At 34.9% G+C, this 22,838-nt stretch overlaps 1 protein-coding gene across 1 annotated transcript; it reads left to right on the forward strand.

The window, feature by feature from the left end:
* Positions 1-1,804: 1,804 nt before the first annotated feature.
* On the forward strand, positions 1,805-11,034 carry LOC132067216 (oxysterol-binding protein-related protein 1D). The gene is made up of 8 exons (XM_059460372.1): positions 1,805-2,567; positions 3,889-4,245; positions 4,971-5,055; positions 6,936-7,411; positions 8,448-8,603; positions 8,735-9,043; positions 9,461-9,805; positions 10,582-11,034. Exons 1-8 carry the CDS (start codon positions 2,073-2,075, stop codon positions 10,750-10,752), a joined length of 2,394 nt encoding a protein of 797 aa, XP_059316355.1. The 5' UTR covers positions 1,805-2,072; the 3' UTR covers positions 10,753-11,034.
* Positions 11,035-22,838: the final 11,804 nt, after the last annotated feature.

Consider the following 22,838-nt stretch of genomic DNA (forward strand, 5'->3'; position numbering starts at 1 on the left):
ATCTTTTACAAAATTTAAAATGATGAATCTTTTTTTTTTTTTTTGGCAAAATTAAGTTTTACAGTTAAAAAATTAAAATCACAACTTGAAATTTAAAATTTTACCTTTTGAAGGATTTAAAATTTCAAATCATGATTTAACATTAAAGTTGAAGCTTTACTCACAATTCATAAATGAACACTGATTCCTACATATATTTTACAAGTCAAATTAAAAACACATAATCAAACACCATTAACAGGCAGGGAATAATATAATTAATTGACAGAAGATAATGGGGAACAATGGGGCCGCGGCAATATTAACCACTGCGCATGTTAGCTGTCTCCATAATCATTACATCTACACTAAGCGGTCCAAAAAACACAAAGGCCCATGCATTCAAATCCTCTCTCTCTGCTAACCTACGCACCCTCCTCTGTGCTTGTACTCTTCCTACTCCATTACTACTGACCACTGACATTAATGGATCTGCAAAAAAGCTGTTCACCCCTATACATATCCTTTTATTTCTCTAGCTGCTTCACCTATACATATTATTATCTACCATAATATGAATAAATACTCTTTCCGTCCTAAATTTTTTTTTTTAATTTGGCATAAATTTTAAGAAATAAAAAAAGACATTTAAAATATATAGTCCAAAACAAGCTTTAGATATTTGTGTGATTGTAAATCATCGCATAAAGTTAAATTGTTTCTAAATATAGAAAGGTAAAAATCTTTTTGGGATAGCGTAAAAAAGAAAGGAGGGTAATTTTTTTGGGACAGAAGGAGTAATTACTTTCAAAGTCCCAATTTATTTGGTACTCTTTTCTTTTTAATCTATTTAAAAAAAAATAGCACATTCTTATATTTAGAACTCATTTGGCCATAAGAATTATTCACTTTTTTCCTGAATTTTTTTTCATTTTTTTCAAAAATCAATATTGGCCATGAAAATTTCAAATACAACTTGAAGTTGTATTTGAAATTTGAAAAACAACCAAAATCTTATTTTTCACTTTTTCACAACCAAAACCTTGTTGAAAAGTACATTTCAACAACAAATTATTATTTGCAAAAACTATGACCAAACACAATTTCAACTTCAAAAATTCCAAAAAAAAGTGAATTCTTTTTGGTTTCTATGGCCAAATGCCTACTTAGTACTCTTCCATGCCAATTAAGTGTCTTACTTTATTTTTTAATAAGTTTTCCAATTTTAAAATTCTGATAAATTTAAGATCACAAGATTTAAAAGACTGAACACATTCTTAATTTAAGATTACAAGATTCAAAAAGTTTCCTTTGATTTTTAAGCTCGGTGCGCCCAATCAAAGTAAGACACTTAGGGTTCATTTGGCCATGAGAATTTTTAACTTTTTATTTTTATTTTTTTACTTTATTTGAAAATCAATGGTTGGCCATGAAAATTTCAAATACCACTTAAAGTTGCATATGGAATTTAAAATACACCAAAAATCTTATTTTCATTTTTTTTCACTTTCATTACGCTCAAACAATCAAACATTCTTTGCAAAAACTATAACCAAACACAACATATCTTCAACTCCAACTTCAAATTTCAAATAAAGTGATTAATTTTTTATTTTCATGGTCAAACACCTGCTTAAATTGAGACGGAGGGAGTATAAGAATAAATAATTACTGTACTATTTCAATTTTTGTGATACTTTTTTTTTAATGATTTGAGTTTAAAATTTCTATTTAATTTTTAACGAGGTGATTTATAGTTTCACAAATTTCATAAAGTCTTTACACTTTCTATTTCATTCCTAACATTCATGCCCAATCAAATACCACGCATAAATTACTACGGATGGTGTACTATTATATGCAAAATTTGAGAAAACAGTTCATTTTATTAATTTAATATAATAAGAGGAGTTTATATTTGCTGTGTTACGTATCGGTTTTACGATCTTATGTCATACTATCAGTACTATTACGGTTGTATCGCCGATTCGATCTCCGATCGGCGATTTTTAAGATCTTATTCAGCATTAATGGATTTGCATTATTTAAGATGAATTAAGATTTTTTTTTTTTTGAGTTTCTTTTTAGTGAAGATGAATCCACTGTGTTGCATTGCACCTGTATCGATCGATCGTGATAAATCAAATCCAAATCCAACGGTTGTAAAGTCACAATCACTTAATCAAAGTCAGTTAGGGTTTGATAATCACAATGTAGCTGTGAAACAAACAAGTTTCAGCTCAAGACAGAGTTTTTCAAATGCACAAGTGAATAACAATACGGATTCGGGTTTGGGTTTGGATTCGGGTTTGGTTAATGAAAATGAAGAAAATTGGAGTGAAAAAGGGCATTGTGGAGTGTTATATAAATGGGTGAATTATGGGAAAGGATGGAGAGCTAGATGGTTTGTGCTTGAAGATGGTGTGTTGTCATATTATAAGGTTCATGGACCGGATAAAATTGCGTTGAGTGTAGGTAAAGAAAAGGGGTTAAAGGTTATTGGAGATGAGTCTTGGAGGTATATGAGGAGGAAGACTAATGTGAATGGATCTAACAAGTGGAAACCCTTTGGGGAAATACATTTGAAGGTTAGTTTTATTGCTTAGCTTTGTCTTAACTGTAGTTAGTTTGTGCCAGGGGTCTGTCCGAAACAGCCTCTCTACCTGTCAAGGTAGCGGTAGATACACACTACAATCCCCGGACCCCACTTTGTGGAGTACAATGGTATGTTGTTGTTGTTGTTGTTTGTCTTAAGTGTAAGTTAGTTTGTGATATATGAGTTAGCTTTTTCCGGCATAAGTGGAATTTAATCGCTAGATGTAGTAGTTGAGCAACTCATGCAATGCTCCCGTTTGGCCATAGATTTTGAAATTGAAACTTGAAAATTTGAGTTTTTGAAGTTGTGATTTTTGGAAATTGAAGTTGTGTTTGGACATGCATTGTACTTGGAAAGAAATTGAATTTGTGAGTGGAAGTGAAATTTCTTCCAAAAAGTGGTCTGAAAGTAAGTGTTCAAAATCTGATCAAATTTCATGGCCAAACAGATATTTGAAGATAAATTTTCAAAATCTGATCCAAAATCTATGGCCAAACGCTAGCTAAGTTAGTTTGTTATATATGAGTTAGTTTTTTCTGCCATTAATGGAATGTAATCACTAAATGTAGTAGTTGAGTAACTCATGCAATGCATCAATTTGTTTGTTTGATGGATTGAATTGACTATCTTAAAAATGCAAACTTTGATTTATCAATCTGTAGAGAGGAAATTAGTGTCAAAGAGTTGGACGTAGGACACAAATATGCAGAAATGCACCAACACGATAAGATCAAGGATTGTGGTTTAGGTATCCTCAGGCTCAGAGGAGAAGACAAAAGTTTGTAAAACTCATTATGCAAATGCATACATATGCCTGGTAGGAGATAAAGCGACATAATAGTTTCCAATAATAGCGTGTTGATTGAGGAAATTTAATCATTTACTGGATAAAATGCATGCTGGATGAAGGAAATGAAGGATGATTATCTTAAGAGGGACTGTCCTACAACAAATGTCTAAGGTTTTTTTTTTTTTTTTTTTTTTTTTTTAAAGGAAAGAAGATGCATGCTTTATTACAACCAGAGTATCTTCTTATCCAACATATGAGAAGAGAATAAATCATCTCAGATGACAATGAATTACTTCACTGGTCGCTGACCTGCCATATCTGCCCTGTTCCTCTTGTTTCTACATATTCCGGTTTACTCTTCTATAGTTAATTCTTGTAATTTTCGAGCATCCTTAATGCAATTCATAAATTACCCTGTACAGATTCTGGAACTATGCGTGTATCTGTTTCCTTACCTCTACTTGTGGTAGGCTGTGGGTATATATTCTGATCAACTAGCAAAATACAACAACATATCATACAGGTCTCCTCAGTTCGGGCAAGCAAATCAGATGACAAAAGGCTTTCTATATTCACGGGAACAAAGACGCTCCATTTGCGATGTCAATCAAGAGAGGATAGGACCACGTGGATTGAGGCTCTTGGGGTTGCTAAAGATCAGTTCCCCAGGTTGCTGTCTAGTGGTGATTTTGCAGCGTCAGAAGATTTTATTGTTTCAACAGAGAAGCTACGGACAAAATTGGTGCAAGAAGGGATTGGTGAGGCAGTGATAAAAGATTGTGAGTCTATCATGCTACATGAGGTTGCTGAGCTACAAAATCAGATGAAGTCTCTCCATCTTAAGCATATTGTGCTTCTGGACACTCTAAGACAGTTAGAGGTAATTTAAACTTTATGAACTTTTATCTTATGAGAAGGAAACAGAAGTTGTAATGTCGGTCTGTATTTTCTTTTTATGCATGTAATTTCCTTTAGTGTATTACTGTTCTTATCTTTTTGTTGTTCGTCTATTCTTTCTTTTCATACCCCAAGTTTCCTGGCAAGAGTTTCTTATTTTCTATTTTCAAGCCTAGACTTCCTGGGTTCAATAAAAAAATAAGAATGTGTGTTTAGGATTCTGAGGGCTAAATGATTTCCAGCAATGGGAGCCAGTGCCATTCTTGAATTCCTTGGTCAATTGGATATCTCTTCACTATTATGCCCCTAAAATCGAAGTCAAAACTTGTCAGGAGAAGGTGGTTTGGTTGCTGTTTTACTGAAAGGTATTGCAATGCTCTCCAATTTGTTTTCCAAGTTTCTGTTTATCACTCCTCCGCCCAGCTTTTGAGACCACAAATAAAATCCATGTCATTTAGGAGAGAAAGAAGTAACAGGTTTATTTTAGTGCCAAATAAGAAAGATAAATGCACCTGTGAAACTGAGATTGTCTATGTATGCGCTTGTCAGCTTTGGTTATGTTCTGCTGATGTTTGATTCATTTCCTGATGTCTTGTTTTGAGCTCCGAGTTTTAATTACTACTTAGTTTTCAGTTGACTTGGGATTCTGAATGTACTTACAACTTGAACACGAAGGTACTACTTCTAAGTTCTCACTCTTTCTTGCAGACAGACAAAATTGAGCTGGAAACAACTGTTGTGGATGAAACAAAAGAACGAGATTCATGTTGTGGACAAGGTCGAAGGTTTAGTGGTTGGTTCCTATCCTCGCATTCCTTTTATATAACCTTAGAGTCAGAAACTTGTCTAATTTCTCTGTATATCAATAATGTCACAGCCGAGGTATATCGAAAACGTACTTCCACACCGTGAGGGTAAGGTCCGCATATATCTTCTCTCCCTGCATCCGACTTGTGGGGAGTGGGGTGCTACATTAACAAATGATTAATTTGTTTTCAGCTATTGTGAAACCTCTCTTCGGTTGCACAATGGTAGTCATAGTTCTTGTCCGTAAATGGTTAGATGTTTTCAAGGACGGTTTCTACAAGTTTGTTGTTGAAGAGCAGTTAATAAAACTTTTGCTGGATTTTCTTACATTTCCTGTCCACTAGATTGAGATTTTCATTTATTAGTTTATAGTAAGATTTGACGCAGTATACGGAGAGGAAGAGAGACTTACACATGGTTTTCATCGACCTAGAAAAGGCTTACGATAAAGTGTCGAAGAGAGGTTTTTGCCGAGACGTTGAGGTTGAGGCGCACCGTGGCGTACATTAGGGCGATCAAGGACACGGGCGAGCCAAGACCGTGGTTAGTAATGTGGGAGGAGACTCTCGAACACTTCCCAGCCGGGAGACGGGGTTGCATCGTGGATCGCCTTCTAGCCCTTTTTTGCCTCGTGATGGATGGTTTGACGCGGCAAATTCAAGGCGAGGTGCCACGGTGCACGTACTATTCGGCGACGACATAGGGCCCCGATTGACGAGACCCGCAACGTGGGTAATGCTAAGTCGGGAGGTTTGAGAGTGAAGACCTCCGGAGTCTAAAGGAGTTCGAAGTGAGTAGGACGAGACGAGCACGTGCGAGTGTAAGTTTAGTGACAAGACACGTAGAGGTCGGCGTGGCGAGGCTGGGTACCAAAGCATCAAAGAAAAGAAGCTTTAAGTATCTTGGGTCTACTGCATTGTACAAGGAGATGGGGATATTGACGATGATGTAACGATCGTATTGATGCGGGAGGGACGAAATGGAGGCTCGGCTTCGCAGAGTGCTTTGTGTGATAAGAAGTGCCACCAAAGCTTAAGAGCAAGTTCTCACGCGGGTAGTGAGACCGACTTTTTTGTTGTACGAAAAACGAGTCTTTGAGCGAAGAACTCGCACGTCCGGAAGACGAAAGTTGCGGGCACGTTGCTACGGATGCGCGGGCACACCAAGCGAGATAGATTAAGAACGAAGATATCCGAGATAAGGGGGAGTGGCATCGGCGAGGACAAGATGCGGGAAGCGCGGGCCGAGATGGTTTGGGCATGTGAGGAGAGACACGGATGCCCCCCAATGCGGAGGTGTGAAAGATTGACATGGACGGTTTCTGACAGAAGAGGTAGGCAGGCAAGACGGGGAGAGGTGCTTAGACAGATATGGCGGCAGCCTGCCTTATCGAGAACATGACCCTAGATAGAGGCTGGAGGACTCGGGACAGGGTAAGGCTAGTATCCCGTCGTACTAGTAGTCACGGTTTTGATCTTCATTTTCTTGTCCTTTGATTCGTGCAACTATATGTGTTAGTCCGTACCACGATTATCATATTTATCCGTGGTAGCCATCGTTTTTGTTTTCTTTCATACCGCTTTATGATGGCTTTTTTTCGCTTCCGTTAGTTTCATTTTCGTATTGCTTTGAACTGTTCTCGCTTATCCGACCTTTTCTCATCATGTTCTCTCTTGAGCCGAGGGTCTTCCGGAAAACAAATTTCTCTCTATCTTCTGAGATGGAGGTAAGGTCTGCGTACATTTTACCCCCCCCAGACCCTACACTGTGGGATTTCACTGGGTATGTTGTTGTTGTTGTTGTTGTTGTTGTTGTTGTTGTTGTAGTAAGATTCAACAGTTCATAACCTCTTTGTGGATGTTGCAGATTTTTATTCCATTATGTCTGAAGGCAGTGCTAGTGACTCTGACGCTGACAATGAAAGCCGATATGGAGGAGATGTTGAAACAGATGAAGAAGATGGTGCATATTTTGATACTAATGATTTTCTGTCTGCTGAATCTCTTAGAAGTGCTTCTTATCGCAGTAGAGAGGGTACTGGAAATGCTTGTAGCTCATTGACCTCTGAGAATGAGACCTTTACTGGTCGTACAAGAGAATTGGAGATGGAAATAAAGGCAATCAGTTATCCCTATATCAAAAGAAGGGATAGTCTGCCAGAGCCAAAGGAAAAAGAGAAGCCAGTTGGTTTGTGGTCAATAATCAAGGATAATATTGGGAAAGACCTTTCTGGTGTGTGCCTTCCTGTGTACTTCAATGAGCCACTATCTTCACTGCAGAAATGCTTTGAAGATTTGGAGTACTCGCACCTGGTTGATCAGGCACTGGAGTGGGGAAAGCAGGTTACCCCTTGGCTCTCTCTCACTCTCTCTCTCTCTCTCTCTCTCTCTCTCTCTCTTATTGCTTTTTATGGTGGCCAGCTTTCTAAAAATGCTTGTTTTGCTATTCAGATGAAACAGATGAATTAGTTTCCCACTCTCTGTTTCAGTTGGTTCACTTGCCTTGCGATCTTATGGTTTACAATACTGTGCACAATAGGCTATCAGTTGAACTTTTGATATACTGAGTATGCTGTTAGCAGTATTTGCTATCTAAGTGTAAAAAGTTTTGGATTTTGATGTGAATTTGGCTATTTCTTGAAGAAAATGGCTACAGTATGCAAACTGCAGAGTTCTTTTCAGTAGCAAGCCTATTATTGAGTGATTGGATCTTTTCCTGTAAAATATTGAGAAATTGATCCATTTTTGGTCTAAGTTGCTCTATAGGATCCTATTGGACTTGTAAAATAGAAAAAGAGTTTGCGTATTAACTGCTTATCTGCAGTCCTAACCTTGATGGTTCCAAATATTTGGCTGCCATCAGATATGGAATTAGACACTATAAGTTTTCTGGTAATCTAGAAGTTAAATATTCTGCCTGCTCCTTATTGTTGCCATTTTCTAATTATCTTTTTGTTGGGAAGTCTTAAATAGTTTTCTTGTGGCCCCCAGGGCTAAGTTCAAGTGGCAAAGGTTGAGAGACTTGTGACTTAGGTCACAGGTTCGAGCCCTGCGAACTAAGCCTTGTATTTAAGTTAAGAGTTGAGGGCAGGCCCATTATCCCCAATTATCGAAGGCTGTGGTTGATCCTAAGGTTGTCTTGTTCATAGAAAAGGATTTGTTGTGCGTCATGAGTATCACATTGCTATTGTCTTGAAATTAGTGTTGTGTGTGCGGATGTTTTGATTTTTTGCATATAAATTCTCACATATGTTTTGTCCCTGAAATTGCTTGTGTTGATAAACATGGTTACCAATGGTTTTGCCTAGACCATTTTTGTGTTGCATCTTTAGTAAGTTTTGATATAAAGTAATTGAGCTTCATAATTAATTTTCTGCAGGGGGATGATCTGATGAGAGTTCTTAAGATTGCAGCTTTTGCTGTATCTGGTTATGCATCGACTCAAGGCAGGCAATGCAAACCTTTTAATCCTCTCCTTGGTGAAACCTACCAGGCAGATTATCCAGACAAGGGTCTACGCTTCTTTTCTGAAAAAGTAGGACTTTTTTTCGCGAAATGGCTAAAGATTTGATCTGTGAAAAATCTCTTTTGCTCCTGTAACAAACTAGATAGAACATATCTTTGTTGCCTATCCTTTTCAATACCTGATCTGTGCATGAATTTCAGGTTAGTCATCATCCCATGGTTGTTGCCTGCCACTGTGAGGGCAGAGGGTGGAAATTCTGGGCAGATTCTAATCTCAAAGGGAAGTTTTGGGGACGTTCAATTCAGCTTGATCCTGTGGGGGTTCTGACCCTGCAATTTGAAGATGGTGAGACATTTCAGTGGAGCAAGGTTACTACTTCTATTTACAACATAATAATTGGTAAAATCTATTGTGACCATTACGGCGCTATGCGGATCAAAGGCAGTGGTAAATATTCTTGCAAGCTCAAATTCAAGGAGCAGTCTATTATTGATCGAAATCCTCATCAGGTAATATTTGTTTGCTTACTAATAAACTTTATCTATTCCTTTAGTGTTTATGTGGAAAAAACCCCATAAGCTATCCACTCAGTAAATCCAAAAGTAGTAGTCAGATATTCAATGTATATAAGGATAGAACTTTCTATTTTTTCAGAGTATTTAATAGCATCCGATGGATGAACTGGCATTACCAGAGCGCTACTGGAATAGTCATTTACTAATAGTAATAACTGCTGATGACTGCTGCTCTTTTCTAACTGCTGCATATTTGGAAATATTAGTTACAGTATTTATTTTGAATCTTAAAAATTAGTTTAATTTAAATCATGAAAAGTACGTAAGTGTCCATTTCAATTTGAATGGAGAAGCATGTGTTTCTACTTGCAACAAAATTAAAAGATTAACAACTATCTTCTGTGAAAAAAGGTTCATGGATTTGTGCAAGACAACAAGACAGGAGAAAAAGTGGCTATGTTATTGGGGAAGTGGGATGAAGCAATGTATTATGTGTTGGGAGATCCAACTACAAAGCCAAAGGGTTATGATCCCATGACTGAAGCCATATTGTTGTGGGAGAGGGACAAATCTACACCCAAAACAAGATACAACCTCACACCTTTTGCAATATCTTTAAATGAATTGACACCTGGATTAAGAGAGAAGCTGCCACCAACTGACTCAAGGCTGAGGCCTGATCAGCGCCACTTAGAGAATGGGGAATATGAGCTGGCTAATGCGGAGAAGCTTAGACTTGAACAATTGCAGAGACAGGTACTCATTCATTTTTGTCACTGTAGTTAGGGCGCTTTTATTAGTTTCATTTGAAACATAAAAATGTGATGAAGAAAAAGGTGAACATTTTGGCAACCATTTAATTTGGGATGCAACTTTTCTCTATATCCATGTTCATGATATTGGTATTTATTTGCTGCGGATCTAACTTGAAAGTTGAGATAATTATTGATGCACTGTTTGTTATCTGTTGACCACAAACATAAAAAATGAAAAAAAGGAGCTGTGCAAAGAACCAAAGTGCACAACGTGATAACCTCTGTTATCTCAGATGGCTATGAAAGCAGATAGAAGAAATCTAGAGAAAGTTAAAACATCCATTGCTTTGCTCTACATTCTACCCAAGTGTAATTGAAGGGCCTTTGAAGTCCCCATAACCTACAACCAGGATAGAAACAACAAAGATTTTGAGGATGGTGATATCAAATTTTGTCAGAAAAATATTTGTCCACCTGGAATCAATTTTCCGTCGGGGGAGTGGGAGAAAGAGGAATGAAGGGAGACACAGTTAGAGTGAAGAGATTCTACGATTTTCGAGGCTTTTCAAGAGTTTGCTAAGCAGAAAGCATATCAACTGCACTACATTTTATTCTACCTATTAGCTTCAGAGGATCTGTGCTGACCACAATCATGAAGCTATTGTTTTAGTTATTCTACCTAAACACATTAATTTCTGCAACTTGTTGAATTTCATCTTTAAGGAGTCCATGGTGATTCTAAGTTTGCTGATTAACCAATTATAATTACTGCTGCAGGCAAGGAAACTACAGGAGAGGGGTTGGCGACCGAGATGGTTTTGCAAGGATGAGGATGGTTGTTATCGCTACTTGGGTGGATACTGGGAAGCAAAGGAGAAACATAATTGGGAGGGTATCTCTGATATATTCGGGCACACAAGTGATCCTTCTCCAGTAATCGAAGAGTAATTCCCTGTTAAGCCTGCTCTTCATCTCTCATGGAGGTATATGTTATATGGCTTTTCTAGCAATTACGTTTCCGAGGTCTGCCATTTTCTTTCACGACGATACTGCCCATTTTAATGTGTATAATAGCGGCTCTCTAGGGTGATTGGTCCATATCAGTTTCAGGTAGACCTTTTATGTCAAGCAAAATTTCGGAATCATTCAGCTGGGACTTGGAACTGATCTTAATTCTCACGGTTCAAAGTAATTGTTCTTCACAAAAACAAAACAAAAAAGTTATCTCTAGTTTACGCTTAAAGCTCGATTCTGTATAGACTAGCTAATATGGAGCCCTGGTATAGACAGAAGTACCAGGGCTTAGCTGACACTTTTCAAAGTTCAGAGAAGCCAACAACACTTTTCTGTCGCTCCTCAACCCCCTCCCGCCCCCTTTTAATTTCTTATATATTTACAATGAAGAAAATATATAAGTGCCTAATTTAGCTTAAAAGGTAAATTAATTAATATTATCTATTTATCTATCTATCTATATTATTTTAAAAGCATGAATACAAATGTTGGTTGACCAAAATATCATTCAAATATTGAAAGACTTTTATACTCTTTGAGCACTAAATAAATACATTTCATTAAGGATAAGATTGTGATAATAACTAATAAATACTTTTAATTTTGGATGAATTAGGATTCATGATTTAAAGTTAAATATGATTTTGCCACTTTGAATTCTAATTGTAGAAGGTTTCTATCAAATTTATGAACAAATGCATTATTTATTCGTAGAGTCCAAGTTAATGTAAGAATTTATTGGTCAATAATCAAGTCCCTTATTTTGAGAGTCCATATTACAATCTAATATCAAAATTTAAGAAAACTATAATATTTACAAACCTTTTAAAAGCATGAACATAAATGTTGGTTCACCAATTTTTTTTTTAAAATATTGAATGACTTGTATATATCGTACTTCATAAAACAACTATAATGTAATGACAAGTAATATTACCTATTTTTTTGTGATAATTGATGGGGAATAACGTCAGCGCGTTTAGGGGACTAAAAGATATTATGTGCATAAAGCGTGAATATAAATGTTGGTTGACAGAAATGTCTCTTCAACTATCAATGACTTTTATGTCTCAAGGTGAATTATTTTTTCAAAATATAATTCCCCCTTTGAGATAAATTGTAATTTGAAACTTCCCCAATATTAACTTCCCTGGGATTCTAATCACAATCAAATTTCAACTATCATCTATCTATTCTTGATGAAAAAAAAACATCCTACCTATTCTAATATACTTCGGACTCATAGAAGTAAAATTAGAGAAAGATTAATAATTATAGAAGAAGATTAGATGGGATAAGGCTGGAGTTGCTTTTTTTAATACAAGTTGCAAATACTATCCTTAAATTATCATTCAGAAATTAGTTAGAATTCTAATTAAGTTGGCTATTCCTATTCTTTTTTGTCATAATAATACTACCCCATTCACGCTCTGTTTGGATGAAGCCCTCACAAATTCAAATCCTTTTAAACGGATAAATCCACTTATTAAATTTATATAGGATATTTTGGTTAAAAAAATTGAAATAGATTTGACTTTTGGTGCTTTTTGCAATAGTAACCGTGTGAGTATGGTTTCTTTTGGGGTATTATTTATAGTTTATTTAGGTTTTTTTAATTATCTAACAAAACAAAGAATTAGCTAATAATTAAAATAACAATATAATTGAAGAAGGATTCATAGCATTAGAAATTACAGTGAACTCAAAATATTTCTTCATTCACTAGTTTTAACTCTTCTAGAGAACAATCAAACACAACAAACTTTTAAGAGATATTTATTGCTACAAGTTAAAAGGAGATACTCCTCATTTTACTATATGTTCTTTTGAAAAATAAAAGAAAATAAAATCATTAAAAAAGAGATAATTGGTGAAAAGATGACAGACGGCAATCTATCCTGCTACTTTATAAAAGATAGCCCGATGTACAAAGCATCTTGCATTGATAGGATCCGAGAAAGGGCCTCAATCCAAGGGGTTTGATGTAGTTTATACACCTAAATATGAATAGGAGAAATCAAGATTAATCTCATAGTATCTAATCAAAACAAATATAACTTTTAGGAATTGGAACATACACTTTTGTATGCTTTGATTTTTAGCTTATAAATTAAATAATTGTTTTTAATTATTCACTTTTCTAAAAGCTAATTATCTTTAGATTTAAGTTTTATAATAGTTTTAGGGATTACATGTGCGAGACACGTGACATAGAGACACGAATATAAATGATGGTTGACCAAAATATCATTCAAATATTAAACAAGTTTTAAACCCTTTACTAATTAGAATTCAAGTCAAAATCCAAAACCTAATTCTTAGTCAGAATCGCTATGCTGGTATCCTACAAAAAACAAGTTTCTAAAGATACTTGTTTATGTTGCTGTGAAACTTGAGTTTATGGAAACTTAAGGGCACTTTTTCGGTGGAGTAATGGTGATCTTATTCTGCAATGGAGAGTTATTAGCAAGAAATTTAAAAGTTGGCCAAAGTGCATTGTACTGCCAATAGGCTTTGTGCTCTGCTCAATGCTCATGATTTCGCAGGCATGGAACTATTTCTTTCTGGTTCAAAATTTCAATTGTCTACTCCACATCCTTTGCTATTTGATCAATGTGTGAATATTTTCTCCTCTTACAATCTAATTGTTTGGTGTGCAGATGAAGGAAAGATAATACGGAAAGCAGTAAGTTGATTTCCGATCATTATATATTAGATTCAATGCAATTATTTAATCAAATTCTGGTCTATCACCTATTACATAATCTTTGACATCTTTTATTCAGATTTTGCACTCTATGCTATATCAAACCTTAATTTATTCTATCAAGTATTATACGTATAGGATTTTGAAATATATGCTATAGTGGTAAGAAAAGAATCGGCAAAGCAGCACCTTGTAGTGCCTTAATTATGGTATCCAATACCACAAACAGTTTGTCAACATAACAAGATGATGCTACAATACCCAACTGTATGCTTTAATCTCTTTCACTAAAAATAATTTTTTTTGAAAATTAGACTTTGTTATTACCTGGTCATTGTTTGATTTCTAATAAATATTTCTTTTCTTCTTTTTTGGATTTTCATTTATTTACTCCTCTATTCACCCAAATTTTCCCGTTAATTATGAAGCCTATTTTGACAAGGCAATAATAAAGTATGGATCCTAATTTGATAAAGCAATAATGTATGGGGTCAATTTTAACTGGACAACAATGAAATACTTTAGTACATTTTGTTAAACCACCATTAATATAGTGAAAATCTGAAGTTTAGCTACTTTATACAAGACTAGATTAAAAGGGTTAAAAGGCCGGTTTGGGAAGATGACAGTGAATGAGGATTGCAGTTTAACCTCTTTGAATTGAAAAGACTTTTGACACCTCTTATCTTTATATGGAGTATACATTCATTTTAAATTTCTAATGTCGGATTATTTTTCCACATAGGTCAAAACATAAAAGATATATACCAAACATAACATTTTAATGGGAAGTATTAAGTGGATACGATTAGAATAGATTAGATTTGAAAATCTTAAGTAGTGGAGTCAGCCATTAGTCGAGATAGGATACTATCAGCTAATCACTAACTTTTGATAGAATGATAACGTAAAGTCGGAGAGGAAGAAGAACGCTACTTGCACCTCATAAAATAAGTGGTATATAATTTCAAATGGCATTACATAATATTTGTTATGATTGACAAGAGATAACGTGCGAGACACGTTCATAGAGACTAGTTATATATAATAGACGTGAATAAAAAAGTATGTGTATATAAGTGATAATGTGGTTAAGTTAACTTGAAAATTGGATTTGGTGAAATTATTATGGCTTGAAAATTGGATTTGGTGAAATTATTATGGTAGCAATTATACAACCTAGTAATTACAAAGACATGTTTGTTATAACGTAATTTACAATGTAATTACAAACGTAAGGTTTGGTTGTACAAATATAATTACATAGTTAGATCTTTTAAATTTTAAAAATTAAAGCTAATTATCAAAAGCTAAACGTTTATATTTGTTGACAAATATGTGTATGTGAGAAATATTACTAATTTTTGAAATTATTAGGTATTCAAGTTTCATATTATTTAATTAAGGTATTATATTAAATAATTGAAAATTTATAACTAATACTGTAAAAACAATTAATGTATAGTTTTCAAATAATATTTTAGTTAAATTAATTAAGCACTCATTTTTTGCAAGAATATCAGGAATTATGTTTGACAAATTTACAATCATAATTCTTAACATTCTGTAAAATGTAGTTTATCTATTCTGATATCACTTAGTATAAATCAAAGATTGTGTCTATAACCTCATTTAAAAAGAGAGCAAATTTTAATGTCACTCATTATTAGTCAAGTTTGTAGATGACTCTCTTCCTATAGTTAGGAGATATAGTTTTAAGAAATTAGAGTAATAACTCAACAAAGTGAAATTAATAAAATAAAAGAAATAATATGAGAAATTACATGAAAACGCGTGAAGTAAAGGTTAGAAAATGAGAAGTAAGAAAATAAAAAATAAACAATGTAAAAAGAATAATATATTTGAGAAATAAAAAATGAAAAATAAATGTAAAAGAATAAAATTAAAATTAAAGCAGAACAACAAACAACAACAACAACATACTTAGTGTAATCCCACAAAGTGGGGTCTGGGAAGGGTAGAGTGTACGCAGACCTTATCTTTATCTTGAGAAGGCAGAGAGGTTATTTCCGAGAGAACCTCGGCTCAAAGAAAAAGGAAAAAGAGCTAGTAGCAACAAGCAAAAACAATAGCAAGATAATAAGGTGACCAAGGTTAAAGAAACAACAAATAGTAATAGAAATCTAGAGTAAGAGAATACAAGAATAATGCTAAAACTCTAGGAATGGAAAAGAAAATACGCCCGATCACCCACTACCCTTCTACCCTAATACTTGACCTACACACCCTCCTATCAAGGGTCATGTCCTCAGTGAGCTGAAGTTAAGCCATGTCCTGCCTAGTCACCCAACATTTCTTAGGCCTACCTCTACCCCTCTTCAAGCCCATAACGGCTAACCTCTCACACCTCTTTACTGGGGCATCTGCACCTTTCCTCCTCACGTGCCCAAAATCATTGCAGCCTCACTTCCCGCAACTTATCCTTCACAGGGGCCACTCCTACTTGTCCCAGATATCTACATTCTTAATCTTATCTATCCTGGTGTGCCCACACGTCCATCTCAGCATCTTCATCTCTACTGCTCTCATCTTCTGAACATGGGAGTTCTTGACTAGCCAGTTTTAATTTAAGTCTTGGCGACACATTCTTATCATACTGAACATCGGACGTGAGCCTCCATTTCTTCCATCCCACCCCAATCCAATGTGTGACATCCTCGTCAATCTCCCCATTACGTTGGATTACTGACCCCAGGTATTTGAAACTTCCTCTCTTGGGGATGACCTGTCAAGTCTCAAGTCCATGTCCACTTCAAGAGTCACGTTACTAAACCTACACTCCAAGTATTCAGTTTTAGTCCGACTCAACTTGAAACCTTTCTACTCCAAGGTATGTCTCCAAATCTCCAGCCTGGTGTTAACACCGTCTTGCGTCTCGTCAATCAATAGTATGTCATCCGCAGATAACATGCACCACAACACCTCCCCTTGAATGAGTCGCGTCAATACATCCATCGTCAAAGCAAATAAAAACGAGCTAAGAGCGGATTCCTGATGCAACTCCATCACTACTGGAAAGTGTTCTGAGTCTCGATCTACAGTCCTAACCCGAGTTTTGACACCATCATACATGTCCTTAATCACTCCAGTGTAAGCTACAGGAACACCTTTATCCTCCAAACATCTCCATAGAACTTCCCTTGGGACTTCGTGTATGCTTTTCCAGGTGTATGAACACCATATGCAAGTCTATCTTCTTCTCTTTATACTGCTCCACCAGCCTCCTTATAAGGTGAATGGCTTTTGTAGTTGATCTCCCCGGCATGAATCCTAACTGGTTTTCAAAAATTGACTAACCCTCACTTCCACCACTCTCTCCCAAACTTTCATAGTTTGTCTTAGCAACTTGATACCTCTATTATTGTTGCAGTTCTGAATGTCATCCTTGTTCTTGTACAACGGAATCATCGTACTCCACCTCCATTCTTCGAGCATCTTTGTCATCCTCAAAATGACATTAAACAATCCAGCAAGCCATCCCAAGCCTGCCATGCCCGCTTTCTTCCAAAATTCCACTGGGTGTAACTACTCCTCAAAAAAGGAAAGAAATTTTTAAAAAAAAAAAAAATCTTGTAATTATAAGTAATTCACAATCCCTTCTTCAGAATTGAACAGTGTAACTACTCCTCAGTTCCAATTACATGATGACTAAATAATTACTTAATCAGACATACATATCCAAACCGTATAATTACTGATCTTTAATTTTTGCCCCTCAAATCGGAGGTCTTTAATTTTTTCCCCGACTTCTCATTTAATAACAATTTGTGGGCCAAAGTACCTTATTCACTGGTCTAAGAAATCAGAGATTCGGGTTAAACCCGAGCAGAGGAAATAAAAAAATTCGGAAGACAAGATTTCATATCAAAATATGCCTATTCGTGCAAAAGTTATGCCTTAAGGCACAGTTTCTATGTAGTTCCTTTTCCGGCATAGTTTTGTAGTATAACTTAATTTCTACAAAACTAAATAGAAACTATGCCTTGTGTCATAGTTCTGTAGGATAACTTAATTTCTACATTATTAAACCGGACAAGGCATACTTTTCATAGAAACTATGTCTTAAGGCATAACTTTTTCCCGAATAGGCATAGTTTGCAATAAATCTTACCTTGTGTTTTTTTTTTTTTTCCTCTGTTGGGATTTGAAGCTAGAATCTCAAGGGTATTTTCAGCCACTTTTTTATTACTTAAAGTGGCGAAGTGTTTATTACTTTTTTATTACCCGAAAACTTGATAATAATTCTATATCTATATTTAATATAAAGTTAGGCATAGATAAGGTGATGTGACACCTCTCTATGGCCTAGAAAATCATTTATCTTTTTTCTCCCTTTTTTTGGGCATATTCTCTAATTATAAAATGAAAAGCTCTAATTATTTTTTAAATATTGTGCTCCATAATGGACAACTAGAAAGGCCTACTATTCTAATATGCATAATTAACCTGATGACTATTCTAATATGCACATTAAGAAGAAGAAAAATCAACGTGACAGTCACTCACTTAAGTTTCTTAATTAGATCTCTTTATTCTCTTAATCACTCCTTTTCTTTTCCTCTAAAACTGTTTCAGCGAGAGATCCTTATATATCCGACTAAATGAGAGCTTATCGAATATGTAAGCCTAATTATCTAACTAGTAAATTTGTCCGCGCTTCGCGCGGTTATAAAGTATAATAGTAAATTCACGATATGACCTTCTTGCGAAAATCATGAGATAATAGAAAATTTGCAAATAAAAAGATAAACAAAATTTTCTATATATATGTATATAAAAATTAGTTATATAAATTTGATTAAATTTAAAATATAAATATTTTCGATGATATCCATAGGTGTAATTTCAGTTATTCAAACTTGATAAGCATTTCTTAATCAATTAGCTTGTTCTTTAAAAAAAATAATGAATTCCTTATTCTTAGAAACAATAATGTCTTTGACTAATATATATTTAATATATTCATATTTGCATATTATTTCTCTAAAATATTTTCCGATGTTTTTGGTATTTTGAAAATATTAATACTCTATAGAAACATGAGTTTCTATAGAGTTTCGTCGTCAGTCACCATTCAATTTAACAAAAAAAAAAAAAAAAAGTGGACCCCTTACTAAAAGAAAAAAGAAAAAAAAAGCAAGACAAAAAATTAAAAAAAATAAAAGTGAACCCCACCACCTCCAAACTCATGCAAAAAAAAAAAAAAGAAAGATGGACCCCATATTAAAAAAATCAAGCAATACAAAAAAAAAAAGTGGACCCCATATTAAAAAAACAAGCAATGTAAAAAAAAAAACGTATACCCCATATTAAAAAATCAAACAATATTCATGTAATTTTCAAAGTATCATCATTAAGTCAATAATGGTGGATTCATTGTCACATGCGTATCAACCCATTAGTGAGAGCAAATATAAAATTATTGTACAGCAAAAAATATGGACCCTATATTATTATTTTTCTTCAAAAGGTTAAGTAGCCAAACCATACAATTTCCTTTTTTTTTTCTTATATTAGCTTAAGATCTAATCTAGATATTTAACTGTTGTATTTGCTATTCCGCCATGTCATTTATTTGTTATGTTTACTAAAATAAATATACTTAAAATATTTATATTTTAAAATAAGATAGAATTTAATTACTTTTTTATTTTTATTCTTACTCTAATAAATGTGAAAAGAGATTAATATCGTAAAAGAAAACATAATATTAAATGGAGATCAAATATTAAATAAGGTAAATTAGTCAAATTCTAATTCTAATTGACGTTTCCTTAAAAAATCGTGCAAAAGACAACATGACAAGTAAAATGAGCTAAACCAAGAATTTTCACCAAAAATTAAAAAATAGTAGTTCTTCGTTCAAATAGAAAATCAAATTTCTACTTTGTTTCGTTTTAAACATGTAAAATTAATTTAATGATTTGAATTACAATTATCTAAATCAAAATTTGATAAAAAATAATAATAATAAGTATTCTTTAGGTCCAATCTACATACATTAACAATAATATTTTACACCTTTAAATTAATCGAATTAAAATTCAAAGTATCAACTGATGTTTAAATATTGCTATTGTTTTATCTCAAAGAGAGGAAAATAGTTTCCTTTTAAACAAGTCTTCTCTTTTAAAAAGTATTAATAAATTTTTGCAAATTTTGAATTTCGTAGAAAACACTAATATAATAAAGTTTTGAATACGGAGCACAAACTATAATGTTATTGGGTTTTGATATTGGTGAATGGGAAATGATGGGATGAAAAGTGAAGGGAATGTAAAAGGTCCCTTTTGCTTTGGAGATTGTAAAATTTGTCCCTTTGCTTTGAGTTAAAGCATTTGTCCCACATAGGAAAAAGAGAGGAAAAGAGAGGTGTATATATTACATTACACCTTCTCTAGTTGCTAAGAGGGTTGAGGGGCAAGGACCCCTCGCGCCGTCGGCTTCGGCTTTGGCTTTGGATTTGTCAAAGATTGATTGATTATCTTTTTGGACAAACTTTTCTTTAATTATTTAATTAAATAGGAAAAAAAAAAACCAAAAACATCCAACGCGGATCGACCCTGACCCGTGACTTGTGACCGACCCGGTCCGTTTTTCTCTTCCCGGATATTTTCGAATTTCCCTCCAAAAACCTGGTGACTGATCTGAATGGTTGCAAACATTCAGAATCAGTACCTCCAACTGCTATAAATTCCTGATTTGTTCCAGAATTCATAACGAATTTTTTTCTGCGCTAAAAAACAAAATAAAAACCTTTCTCTCCAAAACTCTCTTGTTTTATTCTGTGTGATACACTGCCGTTGAGTGGTTCGCCGCTACCTGAATTTGGAGTACTACTATTCGGTAAGATAATCGTTCTACCCTGGGAAGGGATATTCCATCAACCTCGAGTACTGTGAGGGAATAATTTACTTAAGGACACACTTTGAACTAAGTGGGCTCGATTATATTCTGAAAATATTTTTATTTTTCCAACACTGTTTCTGTTTATTTTCTAGTTTCGTAGTTTACCGGTTTTAAGTATTTTATTTAAGTATTTTATACTATGTAATCTGTTTTTACTAAGTGTTTTACAGATTGTGTTGAAACTTTATTTAAACTTATACAGATTATTTTGCGAACAATCTTAAGGAAATTAGATATAATATTACAATCTGTATTCTGTTTAAGGAGATTAAAACTTGTGTAGTTTTCTACTCCATATGAATATTAGTATTCTGACTCGAAGATATAAAAACTTCGTTGGAATACCAAAGTTCATAATTATACTGCGATTTGAAGAAATAAAATCTTCATCGTTGAAGTTTGTGATTTAATTGCTATTCTGGTTTTAGTAACTAAAACAGTTTGTCGATTTGACAGTGACAAAGAAATAATGGCAATTGAGACTGGAACTCCCTCTGCAAATATTGCACCAGCGGTTACTCCTACAACCCGTACCGCTGTGCCACCGGCTGAGAAACCTGCGAAGTTCACCGGTGCCAACTTTAAAGGATGGCAGCAAAGAATGTTCTTTTGGCTTACCACCCTTGGTATGCAAAAGTTCACCAGTGAGGACCCTCCCGTGCCTGCCGCCGACATGCCTGACAACCAAAAGTTCATGGTTACTGAGGCTTGGAAACAGGCTGATTTTTTGTGCAAAGGCTACATTTTGAGTGCCTTAGAAGATGACTTGTACAACGTCTACAGTGCAGTAGAGACCTCCAAAGAACTATGGAGTGCACTTGAAAAGAAGTACAAAACCGAAGATGCTTGCTTGAAGAAGTTTGTGGTTGCCAAATTCCTAGACTACAAAATGGTGGATGGAAAAACCGTTGGAACCCAAGTTCAAGAGCTTCAACTTATCTTCCATGACCTTATTCTTTGAAGGTATGGTAGTGAATGAAGCGTTCCAAGTGGCTGCAATGATTGAGAAGTTGCCGCCCTCATGGAAAGATTTCAAGAATTATCTTAAGCACAAGAGAAAGGAAATGAAGTTGGAGGATCTTGTGATTCGTCTCAAGATCGAGGAAGATAACAAAACCGCTGAGAAGAGGTACCGTAAGAGTTCACCGATTGAAGGGGCAAACGTCGTTGAAGATGCTGCTCCGAAAAAGAACAAGAAAAGGAAGAGGCCTTCTGGAAAGGAGAAGGATCCTAACAAGAAAAAGTTCAAGGGCAACTGTTATAATTGTGGTAAAGCAGGCCATAAAGCTCCCGACTGTCGTGCCCCCAAGAAGGACAAAGAGAAAAACAAGGGTCAGGCAAACATGGTGGAAGATGTTGATGACCGTGTGCAATGTTTGTTCGAGTGCAACCCGGTTGGTAACCCAAAGGAGTGGTGGCTTGATTCGGCGCCACTCGACATGTGTGTGCCGTTAAGGAAGCATTTGCAACCTACACTCCCGCCGGACCCGAAGAGGAGCTATACATGGGAAATACTTAATGACCAAAGTTGAAGGATATGGAAAGGTTCTGTTGAAGATGACATCCGGAAAGGTGCTGACTCTCAACAACGTCATGCACGTTCCAACAATTAGGAAGAACCTAGTTTCAGCCGCATTACTCGTGAAAAATGGGTTTAAGTGTGTGCTGGTTAGTGATAAATTTGTACTTAGTAAGAATGACATGTTTGTAGGAAAGGGCTACCTCACCGAGGGCCTTTTCAAACTTAATGTAATGGTTGTTGACAGTATTAATGGAAAATCTGCTTCTTCTTACTTATTGGAGTCAAATAATTTATGGCATGTTCGTTTAGGACATGTCAATTACAAAACCTTGCGAAAAATGATTAATCTTGAAATATTGCCTAAATTTGAGTGTAATATATCTAAATGTCAAATATGTGTTGAATCAAAGTTTGTTAAGCATTCGTATAAGTCTGTTCAAAAGAATTCAAATCTTTTAGACTTAATCCACACTGACATTTGTGATATGAAGTCAATACCATCTCGCGGTGGGAAAAAGTATTTCATAACTTTTATTGACGATTGCACTCGATATTGTTATGTTTATTTGCTAAATAGTAAGGATGAAGCAATAGAAGCATTTAAGCAATATAAGAATGAAGTCGAAAATCAATTGAATAAAAAGATTAAAATGATTAGAAGTGATAGGGGTGGGGAATACGAATCTCCTTTTGCGTAAATATGTTTAGAATATGGAATCATCCATCAAACTACGCCCTACACACCACAATCCAATGGAGTTGCGGAAAGGAAAAATCGGACATTGAAAGAAATGATGAATGCTTTACTAATCAGTTCCGGTTTACCGTAGAATTTGTGGGGGGAAGCTATCCTTACAGCTA

The sequence above is a fragment of the Lycium ferocissimum genome, chromosome 8 (assembly GCF_029784015.1).
Source record: "Lycium ferocissimum isolate CSIRO_LF1 chromosome 8, AGI_CSIRO_Lferr_CH_V1, whole genome shotgun sequence".
Lineage (NCBI taxonomy): Eukaryota > Viridiplantae > Streptophyta > Magnoliopsida > Solanales > Solanaceae > Lycium > Lycium ferocissimum.

Bases quoted from the DNA above. Each gene is read 5' to 3' on its own strand.
- LOC132067216 (XM_059460372.1), top strand. From the start codon at position 2,073: ATGAATCCACTGTGTTGCATTGCACCTGTATCGATCGATCGTGATAAA. The intron at 4,246-4,970 runs GTAATTTAAACT...TCTTTCTTGCAG, and splicing joins ACACTCTAAGACAGTTAGAG to ACAGACAAAATTGAGCTGGA. The intron at 7,412-8,447 runs GTTACCCCTTGG...AATTTTCTGCAG, and splicing joins CACTGGAGTGGGGAAAGCAG to GGGGATGATCTGATGAGAGT.